The 26,566-nt window shown below is 48.9% G+C and overlaps 1 protein-coding gene across 4 annotated transcripts in view; it reads left to right on the top strand.

Annotated features, from left to right (window-relative positions):
• The window catches only part of DIP2C (disco interacting protein 2 homolog C), a 432,829-nt gene that overhangs the window by 218,823 nt on the left and 187,440 nt on the right, over positions 1 to 26,566 (top strand). For 2 of the 4 annotated variants that reach the window (XM_034929848.3, XM_034929849.3), the window contains exons 3-4: positions 324 to 491; positions 14,297 to 14,407. In XM_034929848.3, coding sequence (XP_034785739.1) covers positions 324 to 491; positions 14,297 to 14,407 — 279 coding nt within the window. The remainder of the gene's footprint in view (positions 1 to 323; positions 492 to 14,296; positions 14,408 to 26,566) is intronic. The other 2 variants (XM_034929851.3, XM_034929850.3) reach the window with 1 other exon arrangement.

Below are 26,566 nucleotides of genomic sequence, written 5' to 3'. Positions count from 1 at the left end.
AGTTCCCCTCTGCAGGTGCCCTCATGTGCTACAGAAGGTGGGGTCTGACTGTAGGCCACGGACGCTGTTGGTTTTAACTTTCTTGCCTTGCCAAACAAAAGTGAAACAGAAGCGGTTCCTCGCTTCCCAGGACGGTTCTCCAGCGCACCGTGCCTCCCGCGGTGGCCCTGGCCTTAGCCGGGCGCAGAGGGCGGCCGTGCCCTGTGGTCCCCTTGGTGGTCTGTGTGCTGTCCTGCATGGGGTCGGCAGCTCTGCTCAGCGCTGTAACAAATTTAAAAAAAACTAAAGTTTGAATTAATTAGTTTTTTTTCAACTTGTTACAGCAGCGAATGGAGCTGCCGTGGTTCGGTGTAGACTGCAGCACAGTGAAGGAGCGCCGAGGAGAACATTCCGCTCTGCCCACATCGGGGTGTGTGACGTCCGAGAAGCCGCGGCTCGGGAGCGGGTGGCCAGCACCGCAGGGAACCGGCCTCTGTTTTACTTTCGTTTCGGTGAGCGCTGCTTTGCTGAGAGCCAGCCCCACAGCAGGGTACACATTAGAAAAGGGCCACCCGCCGAGCGCCATCCTGTACAGACGTGTAGGGTGTGGCCTGGGGGCCTGAGGGTCCCATTCTCCAGTGAGCCAGGTCGCTCCGCAGGCCCAGAGCTCGCCAGAGACCAGGTCTGTCCCTGTGAGTCAGGGCCCAGTTCCGCGTTTCCTATTGAAGTAGAACGTTGCTTTTACAATTCCCCTTTCTCAGTTGGGCACCACTTAGAAAACACTTAAGAAGAATGCATGACAAATTATAAAACTTCTTAAAGCCACTGGTATTCTACAGACTTTCATCTTATAGCCAAAGACCCAATTAAAGGATGAGCTGATGGGTCTTGGCCTCTGAGATCTGCTAGAAGGAGTGATTTTGAGATTTCCATCTCCAAAGAGCAAAGTAAGGGTTTTTGAAATAGAAAAAGCAGTTAATCATAGAGTATGTTCTTAGAGGTAAGGATTCTGTTCAAAGGTAAGAATTACTTTGGTGGACAGTATTTTGAATACAGGAATTTCATGATGCAAAAAGGGAGTTCAGTGCATTTTCCACCAGAATGAAAAAAATCATATGCAGGTGGAAGTTTTAGGTTCGTGTTCAGGGTTACACTTCAAAATGTGTTTTTAAAATCACATACAAGGCCGGGGGTGGTGGCTCACGCCTGTGATTCCAGCACTTGGGGAGGCTGAGGAAGGGGATTGCTTAGGTCCAGGTGTTTGAGACCAGCCTGGGCAACAAAGGGAGTCCCCGTCTCTACAAAAGAAAAAATGAGGCATGATGGTGGGTGCCTGTGATCCCAGCTATACGAGAGGCTGAAGCAGGAGGATTGCCTGAATCCAAGAAGTCAAGGCTGCAGTGAGCTATGATTGTGCCACTGTGTTCCAGCCTGGGGGACAGAGCGAGACCCTGTCTCAAAAAAAAAAAAATCGGTAAAATCAAGTCATAGAGGCAAACTTTATTATTACAATTGGCCATTGGGGTCTCAGAAGAGGACACCCCGCCTCGTCTCCTGGCCTCCGCTGCGTTCCTCCTCTCTGGGCCCTCTCAGGAGCCCTCTCTGGGCTGATTCCCTCGCACCCTCTCAGGAGCAAGGGGCAGAGCTGATGAGAAGGCGACCGCGCTGGGTTTTAGCCACAAGGTCCATTTCAGAATTTATCTGCCGGAAACGTGAGGAAAACAGGAGAAGGGACGGCCAGGGCTGCCTGATTGAGGCCCAGACACCAGACTCAGGATGGGGGGACATAGGACGGGGGGACTCCGGACAGCGGTGCTAGGGCCCCAGCGAGGCTGTTTCCCTGCCGACCTTCATTTGGAGACATTGCTTGTGACGCGCAAATGTGCACCATGTGCAGCTGTCCTGGGAAGCAGCAAGGAACGCAGATGTTTCCAAAGCCGAGGCTGCTTTCTTGGTTGGCCCCATGGGACGTGACTTCCTTTGTGCAGGATCTTCGTGGAAAACATCTTTCTTGTTCCCCTGTGCTGCTGCGCACTTGCCTGTAAGGGGTTTGTGTTCTGATTAACTTCCACCCTTTTTTCCTAACATTTACATTCCTATTTCTCCAGAAACTATTCTAAAAGTGTTTCTAGGATGTTGTTTGGGATGCAGAATTACGAGCTACAATGGGGGTTCTGTTCCCTAGGCCAGCCAGGCACGTCCCAGCTGCTCAGGAGGGCAGCGTCTGTCGGGGCCTCCAGTTGGGATTCAGAAGTGAGCGTGGTGCTGAGCACCTGCCTAAATCTAGTTGAGGAAAAGACTGTCCGGAGCCAGGAAGAAATGTGAGTTATACATGCAGTGAAAGAAGGGTCAGAGAGGGTGCCTGGAAGATCATCTTCAGGGAGAAGACGCTGCTTAGGGAAGCTGCCCACTTCGCTCTCACCCTTCTGTGGTTCAAACCCATCCCTCATCAGTCTCTAAGCCCAGTCAAAGTTGTAAACCTAGGAAATAAAAGCCACTGCCTGACAGCCTCTTCAGAGATATCTTAATAACAGTGTCGACTTGGATAACAAGGCCTCACTGCTTGTATGACACAGGCCATGGAGATTTAGAGAGTAAAATTTCAGTGTGGCTATAAATGGTGGAACCTTCTTTGCTCAGATACAGCTCCTCTTTCTCACAGCAACTTCTTATGTGTTTGTCCGTGAAACGTTTCTTGGTATTGAGTGATTTATGAAGATCTGGTATTCCTCTCCAAGCCCAGCTTGCTTTTCCTTCAACAGCCGGACAGCTTGATGCCCAGGTGCAAGTTACAAGGACTCTGTAAGGGGGTTTGTCTGTGCGGCACAGCCTCTCTCCATGAGGTCACGTGAGCGGCCTCTCCAGGGAAGAGGCATCCGTGGTCAGTGTGAGTTAAGCCCCACACTTTTTCCATCATGAGGTCGCGTGAGCAGCCTCTCCAGGAAGAGGCCTCCCATGGTCAGTGTGAGTTAAGCCGTACACTGTTACCACCATGGGGTCATGTGAGCAGCCTCTCCAGGAAGAGGCATCCCATGGTCAGTGTGAGTTAAGCTCTACACTGTTACCACCATGGGGTCGTGTGAGCCGCCCCTCCAGGAAGAGGCATCCCATGGTCAGTGTGAGTTAAGCCCCACACTGTTTCCACCATGGGGTCGTGTGAGCAGCCTCTCCAGGAAGAGGCCTCCCATGGTCAGTGTGAGTTAAGCCCCACACTGTTTCCACCATGGGGTCGTGTGAGCCGCCCCTCCAGGAAGAGGCATCCCATGGTCAGTGTGAGTTAAGCTCTACACTGTTATCACCATGGGGTCGTGTGAGCAGCCTCTCCAGGAAGAGGCATCCCATGGTCAGTGTGAGTTAAGCCCCACACTGTTTCCACCATGGGGTCGTGTGAGCGGCCCCTCCAGGAAGAGGCATCCCATGGTCAGTGTGAGTTAAGCCCCACACTGTTTCCACCATGGGGTCGTGTGAGCCGCCCCTCCAGGAAGAGGCATCCCATGGTCAGTGTGAGTTAAGCCCCACACTGTTACCACCATGGGGTCGTGTGAGTGGCCTCTCCAGGGAAGAGGCATCCGTGGTCAGTGTGAGTTAAGCCCCACACTGTTTCCACCATGGGGTCGTGTGAGCAGCCTCTCCAGGAAGAGGCCTCCCATGGTCAGTGTGAGTTAAGCCCCACACTGTTTCCACCATGGGGTCGTGTGAGCCGCCCCTCCAGGAAGAGGCATCCCATGGTCAGTGTGAGTTAAGCTCTACACTGTTATCACCATGGGGTCGTGTGAGCAGCCTCTCCAGGAAGAGGCATCCCATGGTCAGTGTGAGTTAAGCCCCACACTGTTTCCACCATGGGGTCGTGTGAGCGGCCCCTCCAGGAAGAGGCATCCCATGGTCAGTGTGAGTTAAGCCCCACACTGTTTCCACCATGGGGTCGTGTGAGCCGCCCCTCCAGGAAGAGGCATCCCATGGTCAGTGTGAGTTAAGCCCCACACTGTTACCACCATGGGGTCGTGTGAGTGGCCTCTCCAGGGAAGAGGCATCCGTGGTCAGTGTGAGTTAAGCCCCACACTGTTTCCACCATGGGGTCGTGTGAGCAGCCTCTCCAGGAAGAGGCCTCCCATGGTCAGTGTGAGTTAAACCCCACACTGTTTCCACTATGGGGTCGTGTGAGCAGCCTCTCCAGGAAGAGGCCTCCCATGGTCAGTGTGAGTTAAGCCCCACACTGTTTCCACCATGGGGTCATGTGAGCCGCCCCTCCAGGAAGAGGCATCCCATGGTCAGTGTGAGTTAAGCCCCACACTGTTTCCACCATGGGGTCGTGTGAGCCGCCCCTCCAGGAAGAGGCATCCCATGGTCAGTGTGAGTTAAGCTCTGCACTGTTACCACCATGGAGTCGTGTGAGCAGCCTCTCCAGGAAGAGGCCTCCCATGGTCAGTGTGAGTTAAGCCCTACACTGTTTGCACCGGAGGCCTCTGGCCTGCGGGCTCGCGCTGTGCTGTCCAACCGTTGAGTCAAATCACAAACCCGGACTTGTCTCAGTTACTCCCTGCTACCAGGGCTCCCGATGGCCACGCCGCTGTCCCTACCGACAGCCATGCCGCTGCATCCACAGGAGGAACTCCGCTCAGGCCATGCAGTTGGCCGTGTCCAGGTGGTGTTTAAAGCTCAGTTTGGATGCTCCGTCCTGAGGGATTTCTCCCCTGATCCTTCAGTCAGACCGTCAGGATTCCCATCCCCATGTCGTCCCGTCTCTGAAATACCACTGTCATAGTTGGGTGGTGGTTACTAAACGCTAAGTCTCCACCCCAACCCCCAGCAGCAGTATGTAAATCACCTGTGGCCCTGGCTGCCTGCTCACGGAAAGTGGACACTGGGCAGGTATTTGCTGTATGGATGTGTGGGTGCGGCACGGAGGGGCTGAGTCTGGCTGTGGGGGTGGGCCGGGGCAGCCCTCACTTCCCCCCGCCCCACTGAGTGACCGTCCCTACCCTGGTGCGAGGATGGATGTGCAGTGTCCCTGAGGGCAGACGCCACCATGTCCGCATGATGCTCAGATGCACGTGAAGCCCTAAACAGGCACCGGAGACCTTCCACTGCCTCAGGCGTCTATCTGGGCTGCAGTTTTATTTTTATTCTTGATTTGGGTAAATTTAAATGGCAGATGGTAACATGTAAGGGCTAATTAATGACTGAAATGACAGAGGGTAACATGTACCTCAGCACCATCCAATCAGTGGAATTTTATTATCTTTTCAGAACTTGGCTCGCATCCCAGTGTTTGATCCTGTGACTGGATCACATGTTCTCATGAGAACAGCTGCTCTGGCCTGAGTGCTGTTGCTTGCAGTGGCTGCCTTGCCCTGTCGCCACAGAGAGGGCTTCCTCTGAGGTCCCGTTGCAGATTCTCCCACTGGGCTTTGACAGTCGTGAGGGAGGAGGTCTCTGCAGTTGGCATTTGTGAATTTTGCACTTTGATTACATACGGAATGAGAAAGTTTCTTAAGTATGTAAATGCCATTTTGTTCTGTCGTCTTTAGAAGACAGTGGCTGGCTGGCCCTGGCCTGTTCACCTGGGCTGGCCGTTGGTTGTTCTGATTCTTCGTGTCAGCAGAGGCTGTGCTTTCCCGGGGCAGGTGCATAGTGGGTCCGTATTCTTGTTCTGCCATGAGAGTTACAGTCTGGTGACCTCAGGGCAGCCCTTCCTAGACGTGCTGGGGAGGGACCGCCTCCTCACCTGGGCTGGAGGGTCCCGGGGACCTGTCCCGGGCAGGTTGCCTCCACTTAGGGTCAGGCCGTGTGGCAGCTCACAGGGTGTAAGGGTGTTTTAAACTTAAATCCCAGAGGAGGGGAAACGTGGGTATCCAGATTGCATTGCCTGTGACATAGAGTGAATCTTTCTAGACCGCGCTGCTGCAGTGACAGGTGAATCACCTGTGTTCCAGATCAGCCGTGTTCCCGTTGGCACTTCCCAGGGTACCACGCTTAGCTGCCGGAGACGTGTTCTGCCACAGGCAGCTGTCAGTTTGATCCCGTATGTTTATTTCTTGGTCTTTTTAGCAACGTTTAATGAATCGCATTACTCGTCTCAGGTGTCAGCCGCTATGGAGGGAGTGCAGCTGAGCCTACGCCATGCGGTGTGTCTCCAGTGGGGAGGGTAGCACCCACTTTGGAACTGCTCACATGGGTTTTGTGAAAAATCTGAGGTGGAAGCAAAGTGCAGAAACGTGAAGCCCCAGTCCTGATGGTGAGATTGGCATCTCATCCAGTGAGCGTGGACCGGAGTTCAGGCTGGTGGATGAGACCCTCATCCAGTGAGCATGGACCGGGGCTCAGGCTGGTGGGTGAGACTCATCCAGTGAGCGTGGACTGGGGCTCAGGCTGGTGGATGAGACCCTCATCCAGTGAGCATGGACCGGAGCTCAGGCTGGTGGATGAGTCTTATCCAGTGAGCGTGGACTGGGGCTCAGGCTGGCGGGTGACACTCATCCAGTGAGCATGGACCGGGGCTCAGGCTGGCGGGTGAGACTCATCCAGTGAGCGTGGACTGGGGCTCAGGCTGGTGGATGAGACCCTCATCCAGTGAGCATGGACCGGAGCTCAGGCTGGTGGATGACACTCATCCAGTGAGCATGAACCGGGGCTCAGGCTGCTGGATGAGAACCTTCATCCAGTGAGGGTCGACTGGAGCTCAGGCTGGCGGATGAGACGCAGACGTCAGACTCTCCCGACCCTGGATCACTGACAATTTCCAGTGCATGAGTCCCTAATCAAGTTAAAACATTATAATAGGAAAAGGGTTGCTAAGCAAATATATACTGATGTGTGGCAAAGATTTGGGCTCATGAAAGATGGATAGAAAGGAGGACATTGTGGGGCCGGGCGCATTGGCTCATGCCTGTAATTCTAGCACTTTGGGAGGCTGAGGCGGACAAATCATGAGGTCAAGAGTTCAAGATCAGCCTGGCTAACGTGGTGAAACCCCATCTCTACTAAAAAATATAAAAATTAGCCAGGCTTCGTGATGGGTGCCTGTAATCCCAGCTCCTCGGGAGGCTGAGGTAGAAGAATCACTTGAACCTGGGAGGCACATGTTGCTGTGAATGGAGATTGTGCCATTGCCCTCCAGCCTGGCAACAGAACAAGACTCCATCTAAAAAAAAAAAAAAAAAAAAAAAGGCAGCGTGAGAATTCATGGGGTTGGGGCAGGTGTTCAGGTGCTTAGAATGGAATTTCAGTCTTACCATTGTATGGTGTTCCCATCCCAGTGAATACAAGGAAAAATATTAAATTTCTTACCAGTGTTTACAACAGTTGTCCTGTTTGCTTTCTGGCAAAGTCCTTGATTGCACTTACTTTAAAAAGAAGTTCTACGATGTGAACAAGAACATGTAATTGAGGCCTGGAGAGAATGGGACTGGATTTAGAAACTGCTCTGGGACAGACCTGAAATACAGAAAAATCCCCGGCAGTTTCACGAAGGGCCCAGAGCAGGCTTCTCCCGCAGGACACTCCTGTGGAGGCCTCTGTGGAGCCCGGAGCGCTTGCCCCTGGGTGCTGGGGAAGGAGGGCAGGAGAGCCTCTTGGCCCTCCTCTCCTCCTCCCTCCCTCCCCCTCTCTTCCTCCCCCTATCTTCTCTGGGAGCTAAGGTGAGCCATAGAGACGTTGCTATCTGCACCCCCAGCATGCCCGGACACGGGATGAGTGAGAATAAGACGGGAGTTTGGATGTGTCTACACCCCCAGCACGCCCAGACACGAGATGAGTGAGAATAAGACGGGAATTTTAATGTGTCTACACCCCCAGCAAGCCCAGACACGCCATGAGTGAGAATAAGATGGGAATTTGGATGTGTCTGCAGCCCCAGCATGCCCGGACACGAGATGAGTGAGAATAAGACGGGAATTTTAATGTGTCTACACCCCCAGCACGCCTGGACACGGGATGAGTGAGAATAAGATGGGAATTTGGATGTGTCTACACCCCCAGCATGCCCAGACACGGGATGAGTGAGAATAAGACGGGAATTTGGATGTGTCTACACCCCCAGCATGCCCAGACACGGAATGAGTGAGAATAAGACGGGAATTTGGATGTGTCTGCACCCCCAGCACGCCCGGACACGAGATGAGTGAGAATAAGACGGGAATTTGGATGTGTCTGCAGCCCCAGCACGCCCGGACACGGGATGAGTGAGAATAAGACGGGAATTTGGATGTGTCTGCACCCCCAGCATGCCCAGACACGGGATGAGTGGGAATAAGACGGGAATTTGGATGTATCTACACCCCCAGCACGCCTGGACACGGGATGAGTGGGAATAAGACGGGAATTTGGATGTATCTGCAGCCCCAGCAAGCCCTCCCCTCCCCGTCTTCCCCTCCCCGTCTTCCCCTCCCCGTCTTCCCCTCCCCGTCTTCCCCTCCCCGTCTTCCCCTCCCCTCCTTGCCCTCCCCTCCTTGCCCTCCCCTCCTTGCCCTCCCCTCCTTGCCCTCCCCTCCTTGCCCTCCCTGTCTTCGCTGCCCTGCCCCTCCCCATCTTCGCTGCCCTGCCCCTCCCCTCCCTTCTCCTTTTCTCCTCCTTCTCTTCTCTTTTCATCTTCATCTTTCTGTCTCCTTCTTTCCTCCTTCTCCTCCTCTCTTTCTCTCTCCTTTCCTCCTTCTCCTCTCTCCTTCCCTCCTTCTCCTTCTCTCTCCTTCTCCTTTTCTCTCCTTTCTTCCTTCTCCTTCTCTCCTTTCCTCCCTCCTTCTCTCTTTTCTTCCTTCTCCTTCTCTCTCCTTTCTTCCCTTCTGCTTTTCTCTTCTCCCCTCCGTTCTCTCTCTCTCCTTCCCTCCTTTCTCCTTCTCTCTCCTTCTCTCTCTTCTCTTTCTCTCTCCTTTCTTCTCCTTCTGTCTCCTTCCTTCCCCTCTCCTTCTCTCTCTCCTCCTTCCCTCCTCCTCTTCTCCTTCCCTCTCTTCTCCTTCCCTCCCTCCCTTCTCCTTCCCTCCCTCCCTTCTCCTTCCCTCTCTTCTCCTTCTCCTTCCCTCCCTCCCTCCTCCTTCCCTCCCTCCCTTCTCCTTCCCTCTCCTTCCCTCTTCTTCTCTCTCTTTCTCTCTCTTCTCTTTCCCTCTCCTTCTCTCTCCTTCCTTCTCTCTTACTTTCTTCCACCTCTCTTCCCTCCACCTCCCCCCCACCTTCCTCCCCTCCCTCCCCCCCACCTCCCATCTATCCATCTTCCTCCCCCCCACCTCCCATCTATCCATCTTCCTCCCCCCCACCTCCCATCTATCCACCTTCCTCCCCTCCCTCCTCCCCCCCACCTTCTATCTATCCACCTTCCTCCCCTCTCTCCACCTACCTCCCATCCATCCACCTTCCTCCCCTCCCTCCCCTCCCTTCCCCACTTCCCTTCCCCACCTCCCATCCATCCCTTCCCTACCTCCCATCCATCCACTTTCCTCCCCTCCCATCCATCCACTTTCCTCCCCTCCCATCCATCCACTTTCCTCCCCTCCCATCCATCCACTTTCCTCCCCTCCCATCCATCCACTTTCCTCCCCTCCTTTCCCTCCCTCCCCCACTTCCTATCCATCCACCTTCCTCTTCTCCCTCCCCCACTTCCTATCCATCCACCTTCCTCTTCTCCCTCCCCCACTTCCTATCCATCCACCTTCCTCTTTTTCCTCCCCCACTTCCTATCCATCCATTCGTCCTTCCATTCTTTTTGTCTGTTCTTCCATCTGTCTGTGTTTCCATCCATTTGTTTATTCTCTGCTGACTTTGTCAAGCCTGCTTCTTTGACCTCTTCCTTACTCCTGTGCTGTCCTTACTGCCTTCTTTTCTTTCCGTGCACCTTGCATCTCCTGCTGTCTGTGCTCAAGTTTTATTTGTGGTCGTGCTGTAATTCTAGAGGAAAATAAAAATCTCACTGATATTTTGGATTTAAATGGAAGTGTTCCAGCTCTCTGTGGGAGCCCTGAGGGTTCAGAAGTATTTCCTGAGCCCATCCTGTGGCCACCTCCACCAAGAGCAAGGTCACCTCCTGCCTGCTTCTCCAGGATCCCAACAGATGCCCCTTTCAGGCGACCTTGATAGCTTTTCCTTGCTCCAAGATTCATTCCTGGATCTGAAATTTTAGCAGTTTCCATATTTTCTTTAAAAAATGTTCTTGTCTAAATACTAATTTTCATAATGGGATTCCAAAAACGCTTCTTCCTGTTTTCAAGACAAGCCAGATTTTGTTCTCATAACAGAGATTGAGGCTCTGGGCACCATTGCAGATACCAGGAGAACGACAGCCTCTGCCCTCAGGAGAGGGTGTGGAGGGGCCTGGGAGGGGGCCCCCATTGCAAATGAAAAGGCAGTCACGGGAGAATGTTCAGACACCGCACAAGGGTGACACCGGGCCGCTAGCACTCATGGATCACTTCTGCACCTGCGTTTCCTTGCGAAGAAAACAGCAGAATAGTCCTGGCTTGGTGCTTTTTGTGCTGAGGAATGAGTGACGTATCAAGTGCTTAGGCCAGGGCTGCAGTGTTAGCTACTGCTGCTTCTGTCCAGAGGTAGGAGGCTGAGCCTAGGAAAGTTCACTAACTTGCCCAGGATCCCACAGAGTGACAGGAGCCAGACGGATCGGGGCCCCGACCGCAGGCATGGGATCTCCCGTCCCCGGAGGACCGGATCTGAGCTGGTGCCTCATGTGGCCAATGCGTGAAAGCTGAGCAGGTGCTCCTGGGAGGAGAACCTCATCTCGGCCGTTTTCTTGCCTGGGGAGACCTTGCTTTTTGTCCTCCAGACTCTTGAGTGTTTGAAGGCAGCCACCCCATCTCCCTGGGGATGCCTCCTTCCCAGGGACCATGCCGGCCTCTCCCCGCTGACCACACCTTCTGTCATGAGGCTTCCAGTCTTTCTGTGATGTTCCTGAGAGCTGGTTTTCAACCACAGTTCCCCAAACCGAACGTGACTGTGAACGTGAGCCCTCAGCAGCGCAGAGTGGTATGCTGCAGCCATGCGTCTTAGTGATGGTTCATGTTTATGCTACCCAGAGGTATCTGTTCCAGCAGCCATGCTTGGTTTCCCTGTGACGGGGACAGTGGGTATGCCCCTCTGCTGCCCCTGGGTCCTGTGCGGTCACAGGCTGGAATCCAGTTGAGCCACATCTATTTAATTGTGGCTTTTTTCTTCCCAGAACACACTGTTAAGCCACCTCCAGCCTCGTTTGGAATGACATCAGAAGAAAATGAATGAAGGAAATATGTCCGTTCATACTCGTTTCTTTTGTCATCTTATTGCAACCTGTAGAAGCTAGTGTTCTATTTTATTCGTTTTCAAACTTTTGTTGCAAGCTTTGCATTTCCACCTATGAGAGGAGATATTCACAAGGATGGTATGCAAAAGTAGCTTTCTGAGATCAGACATGTAAGCTCTGTGAGAAGCCGAGCAGCAGCCTAGAACTCTGTGCACCATTGTCCGTGGGCACAAGAGGAGGTTAGTGTTGGAGGTAATCCCAGGAAGCCTGTTTGAGTGGACCAGATAGGTGTGATACTGAGATTGAAGGTGAAACATTAAAAACGTCAGGCCACTGGATACGCTTGGCAACTTGGAAGTGTGCCTTTATCTGTTTCTCCCAACTGTGCTGTCAGTGACTGTATAAGTCCACAGCACAAGAGAAGTTAAATAGAGGAATTTGTGGTTCATCATTTAGCAAAATGGAGAAAGCCAAGATGCAGACACGGGGGACAGCCATGGGTGCTGTACACATGGAGCCCAGAGAACGGAGGCGGCTGCTTTTCCTCCTCCTCCCAGCCATGTGTGTTATCTGGAGGAATTAAACCGGGAGGCTCCAGATTTGGGGATGATACTGAAAACAGAGGCTCCAGGTCAGAGGGTGAACATGCCTGTGTTGGAAACAGGAGAGGAGGGGGCTCTTCGGGCAAATGAAACAGCCCCGTTGAAGCCTTCCTTGGGGAGAGATTTGGTGGTTTGCCCCCATGAGAACAAAAACCTGATTTGCAGCAAAAAGATTATCGAGGGAGAAAAGAAAGGAATGGATATTACAACCTGGCTTGCAGCTCTTCCAGTGGGAATGAATAAAAGATTATTGAAGGAGAAGAGAAAGGAATGGGTATTACATAAGGATTATAGCATCAGAGTGAAGTTTAACTTCTCACCAATAATGGAAATGAAAGGCAATGAATAAAAGTAATTTTCACCTAGAAGTCCGTATCTAGGCGAAAGACTCAGTCTCACTGGGGTAGAAAGAAAAGCACTTTCGGACGTGTGGGGCCCCCAAGTGTTCCTTCTTCTGGTTCTTCCTTTCTGAAACATTCAAGGTGCTCCTTTAGCACGGGAGTGTGGAGAGACGAGGGGGCATCGAAGAGCATGAGAACAAGTGACTAACACAGCAGCCACAGCCAGCGGGAAGAAAGGCGTGGCCCAGTGACGGTAGCACATTTGGGACTGGGGTGGGGGCTCCAAGAGGACTTCCAGGAAAATTGAACAGATTCTCACCAGGTTGTCAGTGTTTGATCGTGGGCAAGAAGGTATGGGAAAGAGTTTTTCAGTTCTGCTGGAGAATTGTGAAAGGATTGGCAATAGGTACATTGTAAGCCAAGATAGTGGAAAATAGAGAAAATATTAACTCCAGAATCATTGAAAAGCGTAAGATAGAATGGTATTTGTAGCACACTGCGGACCCTGATGTTGATGACCACAGTGGTGTAAGGGGTGGTGTCTAAAAAGGACAATTCGGGAAGTCGTGTGATAAGTCCATGCTAATGAATGTAAGTGCCAGGTAGCTACTGTTTTTCACGTGAGACTTGATAATACTCTTTGATTTCCTAAAATGCATCTGTTTGATAAAAAGGTAATTGAAGATCATTTTTAAAAGATCAGTTGTAGACGATGACTGGAAGAGGTTGGAGCAGCAGACAGTTCAGTCCTCAGGAACTGATGGTGATTTGGATGCCCTGAAAGAAAAGCGCATGAAACTTAGCAAAATGACGGTGTAGGAGCCATGCTTAACTTAGTTCTGAACTCGCCAGCCTGATACGTGAGACCCACACACGCACCATCAAAAGCTGACGTTCAGAAACCACCAGAGTAAGGAATATGAAGTCCACAGACTCTACAACTCTCATAAGAGCCCATCATGGAAAACCAGGGACTAAATATTTCTTTTGTTAACTTAAAACTGTTATTTCTGGTTTACTTTCAATGAGATATTACTGATCCATTTCTGAAGAAGCGTCTATCAGTGATTGGTGCTCAGTCTTAGAGCAGTTCTTCACGGAACTGTGGGGATGATGTAGGATGACATGCTTTCTGTGGTATCAGAGCCGTTCACGGAACTGTGGGGGTGACGTCCTTTCTGTGGTATCAGAGCCGTTCACGGAACTGTGGGGACGGCGTAGGATGACGTGCTTTCTGTGGTATCAGCTGTTCACGGAACTGTGGGGACGATGTAGGATGACGTGCTTTCTGTGGTATCAGAGCCGTTCACGGAACTGTGGGGGTGACGTCCTTTCTGTGGTATCAGAGCTGTTCATGGAACTCTGGGGTGATATTTTTCCCGTGGTGTCAGAGTAATTCTTCATGGAACTGTGATGATGATGTCCTTCCTTTGGGGGCTTAGTTTTGTCTAGTTGTGTTCCTTGCCACCCTGTTATTGCCTGAATGTAATCAATATGTGACAGGTGGATTCACATCAATGTTTTGACCAATTCCATCAAACCGTTTTTATCTGACCGCATTAATGTTTTTTGTTATTCACCAAATAATTGTGATTCATAGTCGAACATAATCTGTTAAAACACTTGGCATCCAATGGAGTAAGCTTCCAGAGAGTAATCTGGAATGAGCAAAGCTGGACGTTCATGGTATGTCCTGGTTACCTGAATTATATTGTTAAATTATTGTATAAGATTTATTTTAAAAATTACTTTAATAACATACTTTTAAATTTTCTTAAGAACTTATACAGCTCATTCTGTATATTTATTACATTAAAAGGTCATAACTTGAGTCTATGTCTTGGGCCCTGTTGCTCTAATCCTAACTCCCAGGAATTCAGTTGCCACCTGTGGCTGAGTTTGTGTCTCTCCCTGCCTGTCAGTGGACCTTTGTGCTGTGAAAGGGACCGTGGCGGCATCTAGCCAGGAGGGGTCTCCCTGGCTGTGGGAGAGCTTCCTCCTCAGTCCTGGCCCTCCTGTCTGTGGGCTCTGAGGCGCCGCCATGCCCAGTGCCGTGGGTAGCTCTGGCTTTGCTGTGGGGATGGAGGGCATGATTTGTTAGTCTGCTGACTCCGCTAAGTACAGTCACACCTAACTCTGCTGTTTTCATTGAAATCCAGGGGTGGACCAAGCTTTGCCGCAAGAACGCCGGGCTCCTGTCACTCCTTCCTCCGCCTCTCGCTACCACCGCCGACGGTCTTCAGGGTCACGAGATGAGCGCTATCGGTCAGGTAAGCACGGGGTGGGGTGTGACAATACGTCCATCTGCCACCTGTGCCAGGACGGTGCCTGTGCCCAGCCACTGGGCGAGGCAGAAGGGCAGTGGGCGTGGACCTGTAGCACGCGAGGGGCCTCCAGCTTTCTGCACGGACACACCCTCTCGGGAGACGCCAGTGTCCGGTAAATAGCTCTTCACGTGGTTTACAAGCCCATGTTGTCTGCTATTCAGAATTTCATAGTAATTAAAAAGATTATAATCTCGTGCCAAATTTTTCTCATTTTTAGGTGTCACTGTTAAATAACTTTTTAATCGTGGTTGCTAGTATAGTTTTTTCTTTTTCTTACCCTCAGTGATTTGTTTTCCAGGTCTACTTTTCTAAACAGAAATGAAAACCATACATTGTTATGTGTTTCCTGTCTTTCATCTGTGTTTTATGATGTCGTCTGCACAGGGTTGTCTGGAGACTGAGTTGCCAGTGCCACCTGGGCTTGGCCAGCTGAAATTTCATTAATTTAGCAACAGAAAACTTAGGCTGTCGGGCATGGTGGTGGGCACCTGTAGTCCCAGCTACTCATCAGGCTGAGGCAGGAGAAATGCTTGAACCTGGGAGGCGGAGGTTGCAGTGAGCCGAGATCATGCCACTGCACTCCAGCCTGGGCAACAGAGCAAAACTCCATCTCAAAAACAACAACAACAAAAACTCAGGCTGTGATTAATGTTTGAATTATTCTGAGAGAGTTTTTCCAACCTGTAGGTTAAAGTTGCTTCTTTGAAAGAAAATTGCCTGTGAATTCTTCTGTAGTTCCCAGGGCACCGGTGAGGGCAGGGGCACTGGTGATGGACCCGATTCGTGAATCCCTTTGTTTTGCAAATGCCCTTCACTGGCGTCCTCACATTGTTCTCACATGGAGCTTTCATGATAAGCAGGTGAAGTCGTGACTGTTGTCTCCTGTGTCAGAAGAAAAAACTGAGGCTAAGGGATGACGGAACTCACCCGGTGTTCGAGGAAAGCCTGTGAGTGTCAGTCGCGCTGTAACGAATCTCTGTCCACACAGGCTCATGTGATTAGCTGCTTCTGCATCCTCAGTTGCCGTCTGCCTGGCCTTCTGGCTCTGCTCCTCTTTCTGGAGAGGAGATTTTATGGCCTCAGAGAGTGTCACCCATGCAAAAGAGGACACACCTGAGAGCCTGAATGAAAAGCTGGTGCCACCTCCTGGGCGCCCCTGCTGCCTTCTCCAAGGAGGCTGTGACCCAGGAAAATGTGTGCGGATGGAATGAAGGAGAATTTGTTCCCAAATCCACCCTCTGTTGTTTGACACCTGTCTTAATCCCCAACACATATTGAGACCTTCTCTTACTCATGTGGGTGTCTCGGAGGCCCCTGTCGAGTTCAGGAGTGTGGAGGCACCTGCGTACTGTCAGCCTGTGACCAACGCTTCCCTCACTGTGTGTCAGTGCTGCCATGCAGACACCCTGTCTGTGAACACACAACACACCCAGACATGCACGCAGGCTGAGTTCACATGGCTTCAGTTCTCACAGAGGCCAGTGGGGGTCTATCTTCCATTTTATAGATGAGGAAACTGAAGTTCAGGGAGGCTGTCCAATGGCCGATGATCACACGGGGTCGCTCCTTGCAGGAGGACGCAAGCCCATCTTTGGCCGGCCATCTTACCACACAGGAGAGGAGATCCGCGTCAGTCGCCACTGCGTGTTTCCTACATTCTCTCTCTCTCCACGACGCTGCAGGGGTGTTGATAAACCCTGTGTTTACCTTCGGATCATGCCATCTTCACAATCCCAGCTACTCCACGAGATAAGCATGGCGGGTTGTGGTTGTCTCACGCTCTTCTCTCTTGATAAAAGCCTGAGAGAGGTGGGTGTAGCAGGAGATGGTTATCTCTTGGCTTGGGGTGCGTTTTCTGTTCACCCGTGCACCTTACCTCACCTCTTCAAAGGCAGGAAGGCGTGGAAGAGAGAGGTACATGGCAGAGGGGGTGGCTGAGAGTGGCAGGATGGGTGGAGGAGACCAACACTTCAGCTCAGAGCCTGCAGGCTCTGCTCTGGAGGGGAAGCTAGACCCAACGTGAGAAGCACGGTTCATTTCTCCTCTTTTTGTAAAATTGTGAAATATGGCACCTCTTCATACACAATCTCTCCCGTTCCCCATCCTGACTCACGTCTCCATTGCCGTTAGAACCACGTGACACTCTATCTGCATGTCTGTGTATTCGTTATTTACCTACCTGTCAATCATCCATCCATTTATCAACCTCTCTGCATCTGTCTGCATATTCGCCAATCATCTACTTACCTATCAAGCATCCATTTACGTCCACCATCCGTCCATCTATCAAACATCTCATCCATTGACCCCACTACTCAGCCATTCTTCCACCGTCCACCTCCCCACCTCTCACTTCCTTCCATAAGAATACGAGGTCCACTCAGGCCAAGATCTCCGTTTTGTTCATTGGTGTAGGCCAAGCACCTGAAATACTGCTTGGCTTCTATATTTTGAAGGAAGATGAGGGAGTGTGACACATTTGGGGAACGGCAAGAAGTTAGGTAGGAGCGGCTGGGTTATAGCATCTTGTGCATCATGCTCGGGAATTTGGACTTCATCCCGAAGATGATGGGAACCACTAGAAGGTTTTAGGTGAAGGGACAGTGGGGGCCAGTCAGGGTTTGAAGATCACTTCAGCAGCAGCATGGAGCATGGGCTGAAAGTGGGGGAGTCCAAACAACCCTGAATGCCTGAAACTGATGTGTACTTAAGAGATATCTGTCAGGGCTGGGTGCTGTGGCTCGTGCCTGTAGTCCCAGCACTTTGGGAGGCTGAGGCAGGTGGATCACTTGAGTTCAGGAGTTCAAGACCAGTGTGGCCAACATGGCGAAACCCCATCTCTACGAAAAATAAAAAATTAGCCAGGCATGGTGGCGCATGTCTGTAATCCCAGCTATTCCAGAGGCTGAGGTGGGAGAATCTCTTGAACCCAGGAGGTGGAGGTTGCCGTGACCTGAGATCATACCACTGCACTCCAGCCTGGGCGACAGAGTGAGACTGTGTCTCAAAAAAAAAAAAAAAAGAAGAAATATCAGTACCAGTGAGATTTGAGAAATGCTCAAAAGATAATAGCAATAGGACCTGAAGGTTGGGTTAATATGGAGGAACATGAGAGGAAATCAGGGTGACCTTGATGTCCTAGTTATGCACCTGCACAGAGGATGGTCTCGGATTCTGCATCCAGGGCGACTCCAAGATGTCCAACTTATGCACCTGCACAGAGGATGGTCTCCGATTCTGCACCCAGAGTGACTCCGAGATGTCCAGCTTATGCACCTGCACAGATAGTGGTCTCCAATTGTGCTCCCAGGGTGAATCCGAGATGTCCTAGTTAAGCACCTGCACAGATGATGGTCTCCAATTCTGCACCCAGGGTGACTCCAAGGTGTCAGCTCATGCACCTGCACAGATGATGGTCTCCAATTCCACAGCTACTTCTCTTTAGGGAATCAAGCTCACTGTGTGTAGGTTACAGGTGGTAGAATTTGCCTTAGCTGTTCCCTTACTGTGCAGAAGATACTATGAACAATTAGGAAGACAGTCCTTGAAGTGTCATTTATTTGAGATACAATGGAAAGCACTATTACTCCATGGATGCTGTTGTAGTTTTTAAAAGTTGGGTACTCATCTTTGTTTTTTGTTTGTTTTTGAGATGGAGTTTCACTCTTGTTGCCCAGGCTGGAGTGCAATGGTGTGATCTCTGTGGTGTGACGCAGGTCACACCACAAACTCTGCCTCGTGGGTTCAAGCGATTCTCCTGCCTTGGCCTCCCAAGTAGCTGGGATTACAGGCATGCGCCACCATGCCTTGCTAATTCTGTATTTTTAGTAGAAACAGGGTTTCTCCATGTTGGTCAGGCTGGTCTAGAACTCCCGACCTCAAGTGATCCACCTGCCTTGGCCTCCCAACGTGCTGGGATTACAGGCGTGAGCCACTGCACCTGGTCTCATCTTTGTTTTAATCAATAATGACTGACTGGCATATGGAGCGCACCCCATGACCTTTGCATTGCCTGTGAAGTCTCAGGTGGGGTTCTCACTTTCTGTAGCCAACACAGAGCACTCCCCTTTATGTGTCATGGCAGCCACCCTTCAGGAAAGCAGGAGGGGCATAGGGGTCATTACTGGGGTTCCTTATTCTTTGCTATTTCCTGCTGTTACAGGAATCTAGTTGTGAATTCTGTAAATTTAGATATACTATAATTTACTTAGAGTATATGCTCACGTGGTTTTAACAATAAGGTGTGAGATAAGAGGAGCTTACGTTAGTTTATTACCAATAGACACATTTCACAATTTTCTGTCTGCTTTTTTCTTTCTCCTGAACCGACTGGGAAGACTGGAATCATTCACGAGGAAAGGGCTGTGGCTTCTAGGGAGACTTGGCAGCTCGAGCTCTGTGACCACTCATCTTGCAGTAGAGCTACTGTGGTTGCCTCAGGGACTGAATTTTTTAATTTATATATATTTTTTATTATACTTTAAGTTCTGGGGTATATGTGCAGAACATGCAGGTTTGTTACATAGGTATACATGTGCCATGGTGCTTTGCTGCACCCATCAACCCATCACCTACGTTAGGTATTTCTCCTAATGCTATCCCTCCTGTAGTCCTCCAGCACCCAACAGGCCCTAGTGTGTGATGTTCCCCTCCCTGTGTCCATGTGTTGTCATTGTTCAACTCCCATTTATGAGTGAGAACATGTGGTGTTTAGTTTTCTGTTCTTGTGTTAGTTGACTGAGAATGATGGCTTCCAGCTTCATCCATGTCCCTGCAAAGGACATGAATTTACCCCTTTTTTATGGCTGCATACTATTCCATGGTGTATATATGCCACATTTTCTTTATCCAGTCTATCATTGATGGGCATTTGGGTTGGATCCGAGTTTTTGCTATTGTGAACAGTGCTGCAATAAACATACGTTTGTATGTGTCTTTATAGTATCATGATTTATAATCCTTTGGGTGTATACCCAGTAATGGGATTGCTTGATCAAATGGTATTTCTGGTTCTAGATCCTTGAGGAATCACCACACTCTCTTCCACAATGGTTGAACTAATTTACACTTCCCTCAGTGGTGTTTCTTCACATCCTCTCCAGCATCTGTTGTTTCCTGACTTTTTAATGATAACCATTCTAACTGGCGTGGAATGGTATCTCATTGTGGTTTTGATTTGCATTTTTCTAATGACCAGTGATGATGAGCTTTTTTTTTTTCTAAGTTTTTTGGCCACATAAATGTCTTCTTTTGAGAAGTGTCTGTTCATAACCTTTGGTCCACTTCTTGATGGGGTTGTTTTTTCTTGTAAATTTGTTTAAGTTCTTTATAGATGCTGGATATTAGCCCTTTGTCAGATGGATGGATTGCAAAAATTTTCTCCCATTCTGTAGGTTGCCTGTTCACTCTGATGGTAGTTTATTTTGCTGTGCAGAAGCACTTTAGTTTAATTAGATGCCATTTGTCAATTTTGGCTTTTGTTGCTATTGCTTTTGGTGTTTTAGTATTGAAGTCTTTGGCCATGTCTATATACTGAATGGTTTTGCCTAGGTTTTCTTGTAGAGTTTTTATGGTTTTAGGTCTTATGTTTAAGTCTTTAAACCAACTTGAGTTAATTTTTGTATAAGGTGTACAGAAGGGGTCCAGTTTCAGTTTTCTGCTTATGGCTAGCCTGTTTCCCCAACACCATTTATTAAATAGGGAATAATTTCCCCATTGCTTGTTTTTTTGTCAAGTTTGTCAAAGATCAGATGGTTGTAGATGTGTGGAGTTTTTTTCTGAGGCCTCTGTTCTGTTCCCTTGGTCTATATCTCTGTTTTGGTACCAGTACCATGCTGTTTTGGTTACTTTAGCCTTGTAGTATAGTTTGAAGTCAGGTAGTGTGATGCCTCCAGCTTTGTTCTTTTTGCTTAGGATTGTCTTGGCTAGGTGGGCTCTTTTTTTGGTTCCATATGGAATTTAAAGTAGTTTTTTCCAATTCTGTGAAGAAAGTCAATGGTAGCTCGACGGGGATAGCATTGAATTTATAAATTACTTTGGGCAATATGGCCATTTTCATGATATTAATTCTTCCTATCCATGAGCATGGAATGATTTTCCATTTGTTTGTGTCTTCTCTTTTTTCCTTGAGCAGTGGTTTATAGTTCTCCTTGAAGAGGTCCTTCACGTCCCTTGTAAGCTGTATTCCTAGGTATTTTATTCTCTTTGTAGCAATTGTGAATGGGAGTTCACTCATGATTTGGCTCCCTGTTGGTCTATTATTGGGGTATAAGAATGCTTGTGATTTTTGCACATTGATTTTGTATCCTGAGACTTTGCTGAAGTTGCTTATCAGCTTAAGGAGATTTTGGGCTGAGATGATGGGGTTTTCTAAATAACAGTCATGTCATCTGTAAACAGAAACAATTTGACTTTCTCTCTTCCTATTTGAATACCCTTTCTTTCTTTCTCCTGCCTGATTGTGGCCAGAACTTCCAATACTATGTTGAGAGAGGGCATCCTTGTCTTGTGCCAGTTTTCAAAGTAATGCTTCCCGTTTTTGCCCATTCAGTATGATATTGGCTGTGGGTTTGTCATAAATAGCTCTTATTGAGATGTGTTCCATCAATATCTAGTTTATTGAGAGTTTTTAGCATGAAGGGATGTTGAATTTTATCAAAGGCCTTTTCTGTATCTATTGGGATAATCATGTGTTTTTTGTCATTAGTTCTGTTGATGTGATGGATTACATTTATTGATATGCATATATTGAACCAGCCTTGCATCCCAGGGATGAAGCCGATTTGATCATGGTGGATCAGCTTTCTGCTGGATTCCGTTTGCCAGTATTTTAATTGAGGATTTTCACATTGATGTTCATCAGGGATATCGGCCTGACATTTTCTTATTTTGTTGTGTCTCTGCCAGGTTTTGGTATCAGGATGATGGTGGCCTCATAAAATGAGTTAGGGAGGAGCCCCTCTTTTCTATTGTTTGGAATAGTTTCAGAAGGAATGCTACCAGCTCCTCTTTGTACCTCTGGTAAGAGTTGGCTATGAATCTGTCTGGTCCTGGACTTTTTTTGGTTGGTAGGCTATTAATTCCTGCCTCAATTTCAGAACTTGTTATTGGTCTATTCAGGGATTCGGCTTCTTCCTGGTTTAGTCTTGAGAGGGTGTATGTGTCCAGGAATTTATCCATTTCTTCTCGATTTTCTAGTTTATTTGCATAGAGGTGTTTACAGTATTCTCTGATGGTAGTTTGTATTTCTGTGGGATCAGTGGTGATATCCCCTTTATCATTTTTTATTGTGTCTGTTTGATTCTTCTCTCTTTTCTTCTTTATTAGTCTGGCTAGTGGTCTATCTACTTTGTTGATCTTTTCCAAAAACCAGCTCCTGGATTCATTGATTTTTTTGAAGAGTTTTTCGTGTCTCTATCTCCTTCATTTCTGCTCTGATCTTAGTTATTTCTTGTCTTCTGCTAGCTTTTGTATTTGTTTGCTCTTTCTTCTCTAGTTCTTTTAATTATGATGTTAGGGTATCGATTTTAGATCTTACCTGCTTTTTCTTGTGGGCATTTAGTGCTGTAAATTTCCCTGTACACACCTCTTTATCTGTGTCCCAGAGATTCTGGTACATTGTGTCTTTTGTTCTCATTGGTTTCAAAGAACTTATTTATTTCTGCCTTAATTTCATTATTTACCCAGTAGTCATTCAGGAGCAGGTTGTTCAGTTTCCATGTATTTGTGCAGTTTTGAGTGAGTTTCTTAACTGTGAGTTCTAATGTGATTGCACTGTAGTCTGAGAGACTGTTATGATTTCCATCCTTTTGCATTTGTTGAGTGTTTTACTTCCAATTATGTGGTCAGTTTTAGAATAAGTGCAATTTGGTGCTGAGAAGAAGGTATATCCTATTGATTTGGGGTGGAGAGTTTTGTAGATGTCTATTAGGTCCGCTTGGCCCAGAGCTGAGTTCAAGTCCTGAATATCCTTGTTAATTTTCTGTCTCAATCTAATACTGACGTTGGGGTGTTAAAGCCTCCCACTATTACTGTGTGGGAGTCTAAGTCTCTTGGTAGGTATCTAAGAACTTGCTTTATGAATCTGGGTGCTCCTGTATTGGGTATGTATATATTTAGGATAGTTGGCCCTTCTTGTTGCATTGATGCCTTTGCCATTGTGTAATGCCCTTCTTTGTCTTTTTTGATCTTTGTTGGTTTAAACTATGTTTTATCAGAGACCAGGATTGCATCTCATGCTTTTTTTGCTTTGTAAATATTCCTCCATCGTTTATTTTGAGCCTGTGTGTGTCTTTGCACATGAGATGGGTCTCCTGAATACAGCTCACCAACAGGTCTTGACTCTATCCAGTTTGCCGGTCTGTGTCTTTTAACTGGGGCATTTAGCCCATTTACATTTAAGGTTAATATTGTTATGTGTGAATTTGATCCTGTCATTATGATGCTAGCTGGTTATTTTGCCCATTAGTTGATGCAGTTACTTCACAGTGTCAATGGTCTTTACAATTTATTGTGTTTTTGCAGTGGCTGGTACCAGTTTTTCGTTTCCATATTTAGTGCTTCCTTCAGGAGCTCTTGTAAGGCAGACCTGGTGGTGACAGAATCTCTCAGCATCTGCTTGTCTGTAAATGATTATATTTCTCCTTCACTTACAAAGCTTAGTTTGGCTGGGTACGAAATTCTGGGTTGAAAATTCTTTAAGAATGTTGAATATTGGCCCCCACTCTCTTCTGGCATGTCGGGTTTCTACAGAGAGATCCACTGTTAGTCTGATGAGCTTCCCTTTGTGGGTAACCCTACCTTTCTCTCTGGCTGCCCTTAACATTTTTTCCTTCATTTCAATCTTGGTGAATCTGACAATTATGTGTCTTGGGGTTGCTCTTCTCAAGGAGTATCTTCGTGATATTCTCTGTATTTCTCAATTTGAATGTGGGCCTGTCTTGGTTGTCTGGGGAAGTTCTCCTGGATAATATCCTGAAGAGTGTTTTCCAACTTGTTCCATTCTCCCCATCAATGACTGAATTTTAGCAGCCCAGAAATAATTTTGTTATTGGTTACATAATTGACCTAGTTAATAATTAATCTACTCAACCATTTAACCTCTACTGGATGTATTTTCTCATTTCATTTCTAAACGCATGACCTTACTTTGTAATGAATTCTTACAAAAGCTCTTTGTCATAGTACATATCTCTTCTTTATAAATAGCTTTCTTTTGGAACTTGAGCTTGATTTGGGAAGTAAGTGAATGAGCTGGCATTTATTGAGCACCTAGAATGTATTGGAGTCAATTTTAAGCACTTCATTACCTTTACTTTGATAAACTCTCGATTAGAGCTTAGATTCTAGCTTTAGTTATCACACTTTTCCCCCAACCAACAACTCTGGAAAAGAAAACCTGGAGACTTGTGCCCGTTCCAACCAAGACTGGGAGAGGAAGATCCTAGAGCCCACGTGCAGCACGCGATCACTTGATGTGACTGTGGGAGGAAGATACTAGATAGAGCTCACGTGCAGCACACTGTTCCCTGATGTGGCTGTGGGAAGATACTAGAGCTCACGTGCAGCAGGTGGTTCCCTGATGTGACTGTGAGAGGAAGATCCTAGAGCCCACGTGCAGCACATGGTTCCCTGATGTGATTGTGGGAAGATACTGGAGCCCACGTGCAGCACGCAGTTCCCTGACGTGACTATGAGAGGAAGACCCTAGAGCTCACGTGCAGCATGCTGTTCCCTGATGTGACTATTAAAAGTAGATCTTAGAGCCCAGGTGCAGCACGCGGTTCCCTCATGTGACTGTGAGAGGAAGATCCTAGAGCCCAGGTGCAGTGCGCTGTTCCCTGATGTGACTGGGAGGAAGATCCTAGAGCCCAGGTGCAGCACGCGGTTCCCTCATGTGACTGTGAGAGGAAGATCCTAGAGCCCAGGTGCAGTGCGCTGTTTCCTGACGTGACTGTGAGAGGAAGATACTAGAGCTCACAAGCAGCACGCTGTTCCCTGATGTGACTGTGGGAGGAAGATCCTAGAGCCAGCCTGCAGCATGCTATTCCCTGATGTGATTGGGAGGAAGATCCTAGAGCCCAAGTGCAGCACGCTGTTCCCTAATGTGACTGGGAGGAAGATCCTAGAGCCCAAGTGCAGCACGCTGTTCCCTAATGTGACTGGGAGGAAGATCCTAGAGCCCACGTGCAGCACGCTGTTTCCTGACGTGACTGTGAGAGGAAGATACTAGAGCTCACAAGCAGCATGCTGTTCCCTGATGTGACTGTGGGAGGAAGATCCTAGAGCCAGCCTGCAGCATGCTATTCCCTGATGTGATTGGGAGGAAGATCCTAGAGCCCACGTGCAGCACGCTGTTCCCTAATGTGACTGGGAGGAAGATCCTAGAGCCCACGTGCAGCACGCTGTTCCCTGATGTGATTGGGAGGAAGATCCTAGAGCCCACGTGCAGCACTCTGTTCCCTGATGTGACTGGGAGGAAGATCCTAGAGCCCAAGTGCAGCACGCGGTTCCCTCATGTGACTGTGAGAGGAAGATCCTAGAGCCCAGGTGCAGTGCGCTGTTTCCTGACGTGACTGTGAGAGGAAGATACTAGAGCTCACAAGCAGTATGCTGTTCCCTGATGTGACTGTGGGAGGAAGATCCTAGAGCCAGCCTGCAGCATGCTATTCCCTGATGTGATTGGGAGGAAGATCCTAGAGCCCACGTGCAGCATGCTGTTCCCTAATGTGACTGGGAGGAAGATCCTAGAGCCCACGTGCAGCACGCTGTTCCCTGATGTGACTGGGAGGAAGATCCGAGAGCCCACGTGCAGCACGCTGTTCCCTGATGTGACTGGGAGGAAGATCCTAGAGCCCACGTGCAGCACGCCGTTCCCTGATGTGACTGGGAGGAAGATCCTAGAGCCCACGTGCAGCACGCCATTCCCTGATGTGACTGGAAGATCCTAGAGCCCACATGAAGCACACTGTTCCCTGATGTGGCTGTGGAAGATCCTAGAGCCCACGTGCAGCACATGGTTCCCTGATGTGACTGAGAGGAAGATACTAGAGCCCATGTGCAGCACGCCATTCTGTGATGTGGGTGGAGCTACTGCTGTGTCTTTTGATGAACTAAGAACCTCCATGTGTGAGCATGCATGGCTAGGGCTGCCCTCTCAGGGATCAGCATCTGACCTCAGCCTTGCCCCTCCTTTGCAGTAGAATGTCCTGGTCCCCTGTGTCCTCTAGGACAGCAAGCTTCCAACAGAGCCTAGGGACCCTCAGGGGTTCGAGACCCTCCCAGGGATGTCTGCAGTGTTGTGCTTTCCAGAATGACACGGCCATGTCTCCTGTTGACTCTTTCTCTCCTGAGTGCACAGTGGGTTTTTCCAAGGCTGTCTGTTTGGGGGTGGGGGAGGGTTGTTCTGAGAGCCAGTGGATTCTGTGACTGTGACATCTTGTTTTTTAAAAAGTTTTGATTTACTTTCTAATGCCACAAATATCAAAATATTAGCCCCACTGGCGAGAGCTTTTTAAGGTTTTCAATAGTCTTTAAAGTGCTCTTTGGGTCAAAGAGTTTGAAAATTATTGTTAGATTTTTAAAGCTTTTTTTTTTTTTTGAAAAAGTTGAGAGGTAAACTGGAAACTTGTGCTTCTGACCCCATCCTTGAGGCGGATTTTATGCTAAGGATAGTTTAGTGTCAGTATTGGAAACAGACTTGTGTCCTAGTATTCTTTCAGCAAATGTGCAGGTGATTCTGGGTTCCGAGCACTCTGCCACGTGCTGCCAGTGAGGCAGGAATGTAGAGCATATCCTCCTTGCTGTCATGGGTTCCGAGCACTCTGCCACATGCTGCCAGTGAGGCAGGAATGTAGAGCATATCCTCCTTGCTGTCATGGGTTCCGAGCACTCTGCCACGTGCTGCCGGTGAGGCAGGAATGTAGAGCATATCCTCCTTGCTGTCATGGGTTCCGAGCACTCTGCCACATGCTGCCAGTGAGGCAGGAATGTAGAGCATATCCTCCTTGCTGTCATGGGTTCCGAGCACTCTGCCACGTGCTGCCAGTGAGGCAGGAATGTAGAGCATATCCTCCTTGCTGTCATGGGTTCCGAGCACTCTGC

Source organism: Pan paniscus, chromosome 8 (assembly GCF_029289425.2).
Source record: "Pan paniscus chromosome 8, NHGRI_mPanPan1-v2.0_pri, whole genome shotgun sequence".
Lineage (NCBI taxonomy): Eukaryota > Metazoa > Chordata > Mammalia > Primates > Hominidae > Pan > Pan paniscus.
This window is presented reverse-complemented; position numbering and strand designations above follow the sequence as displayed.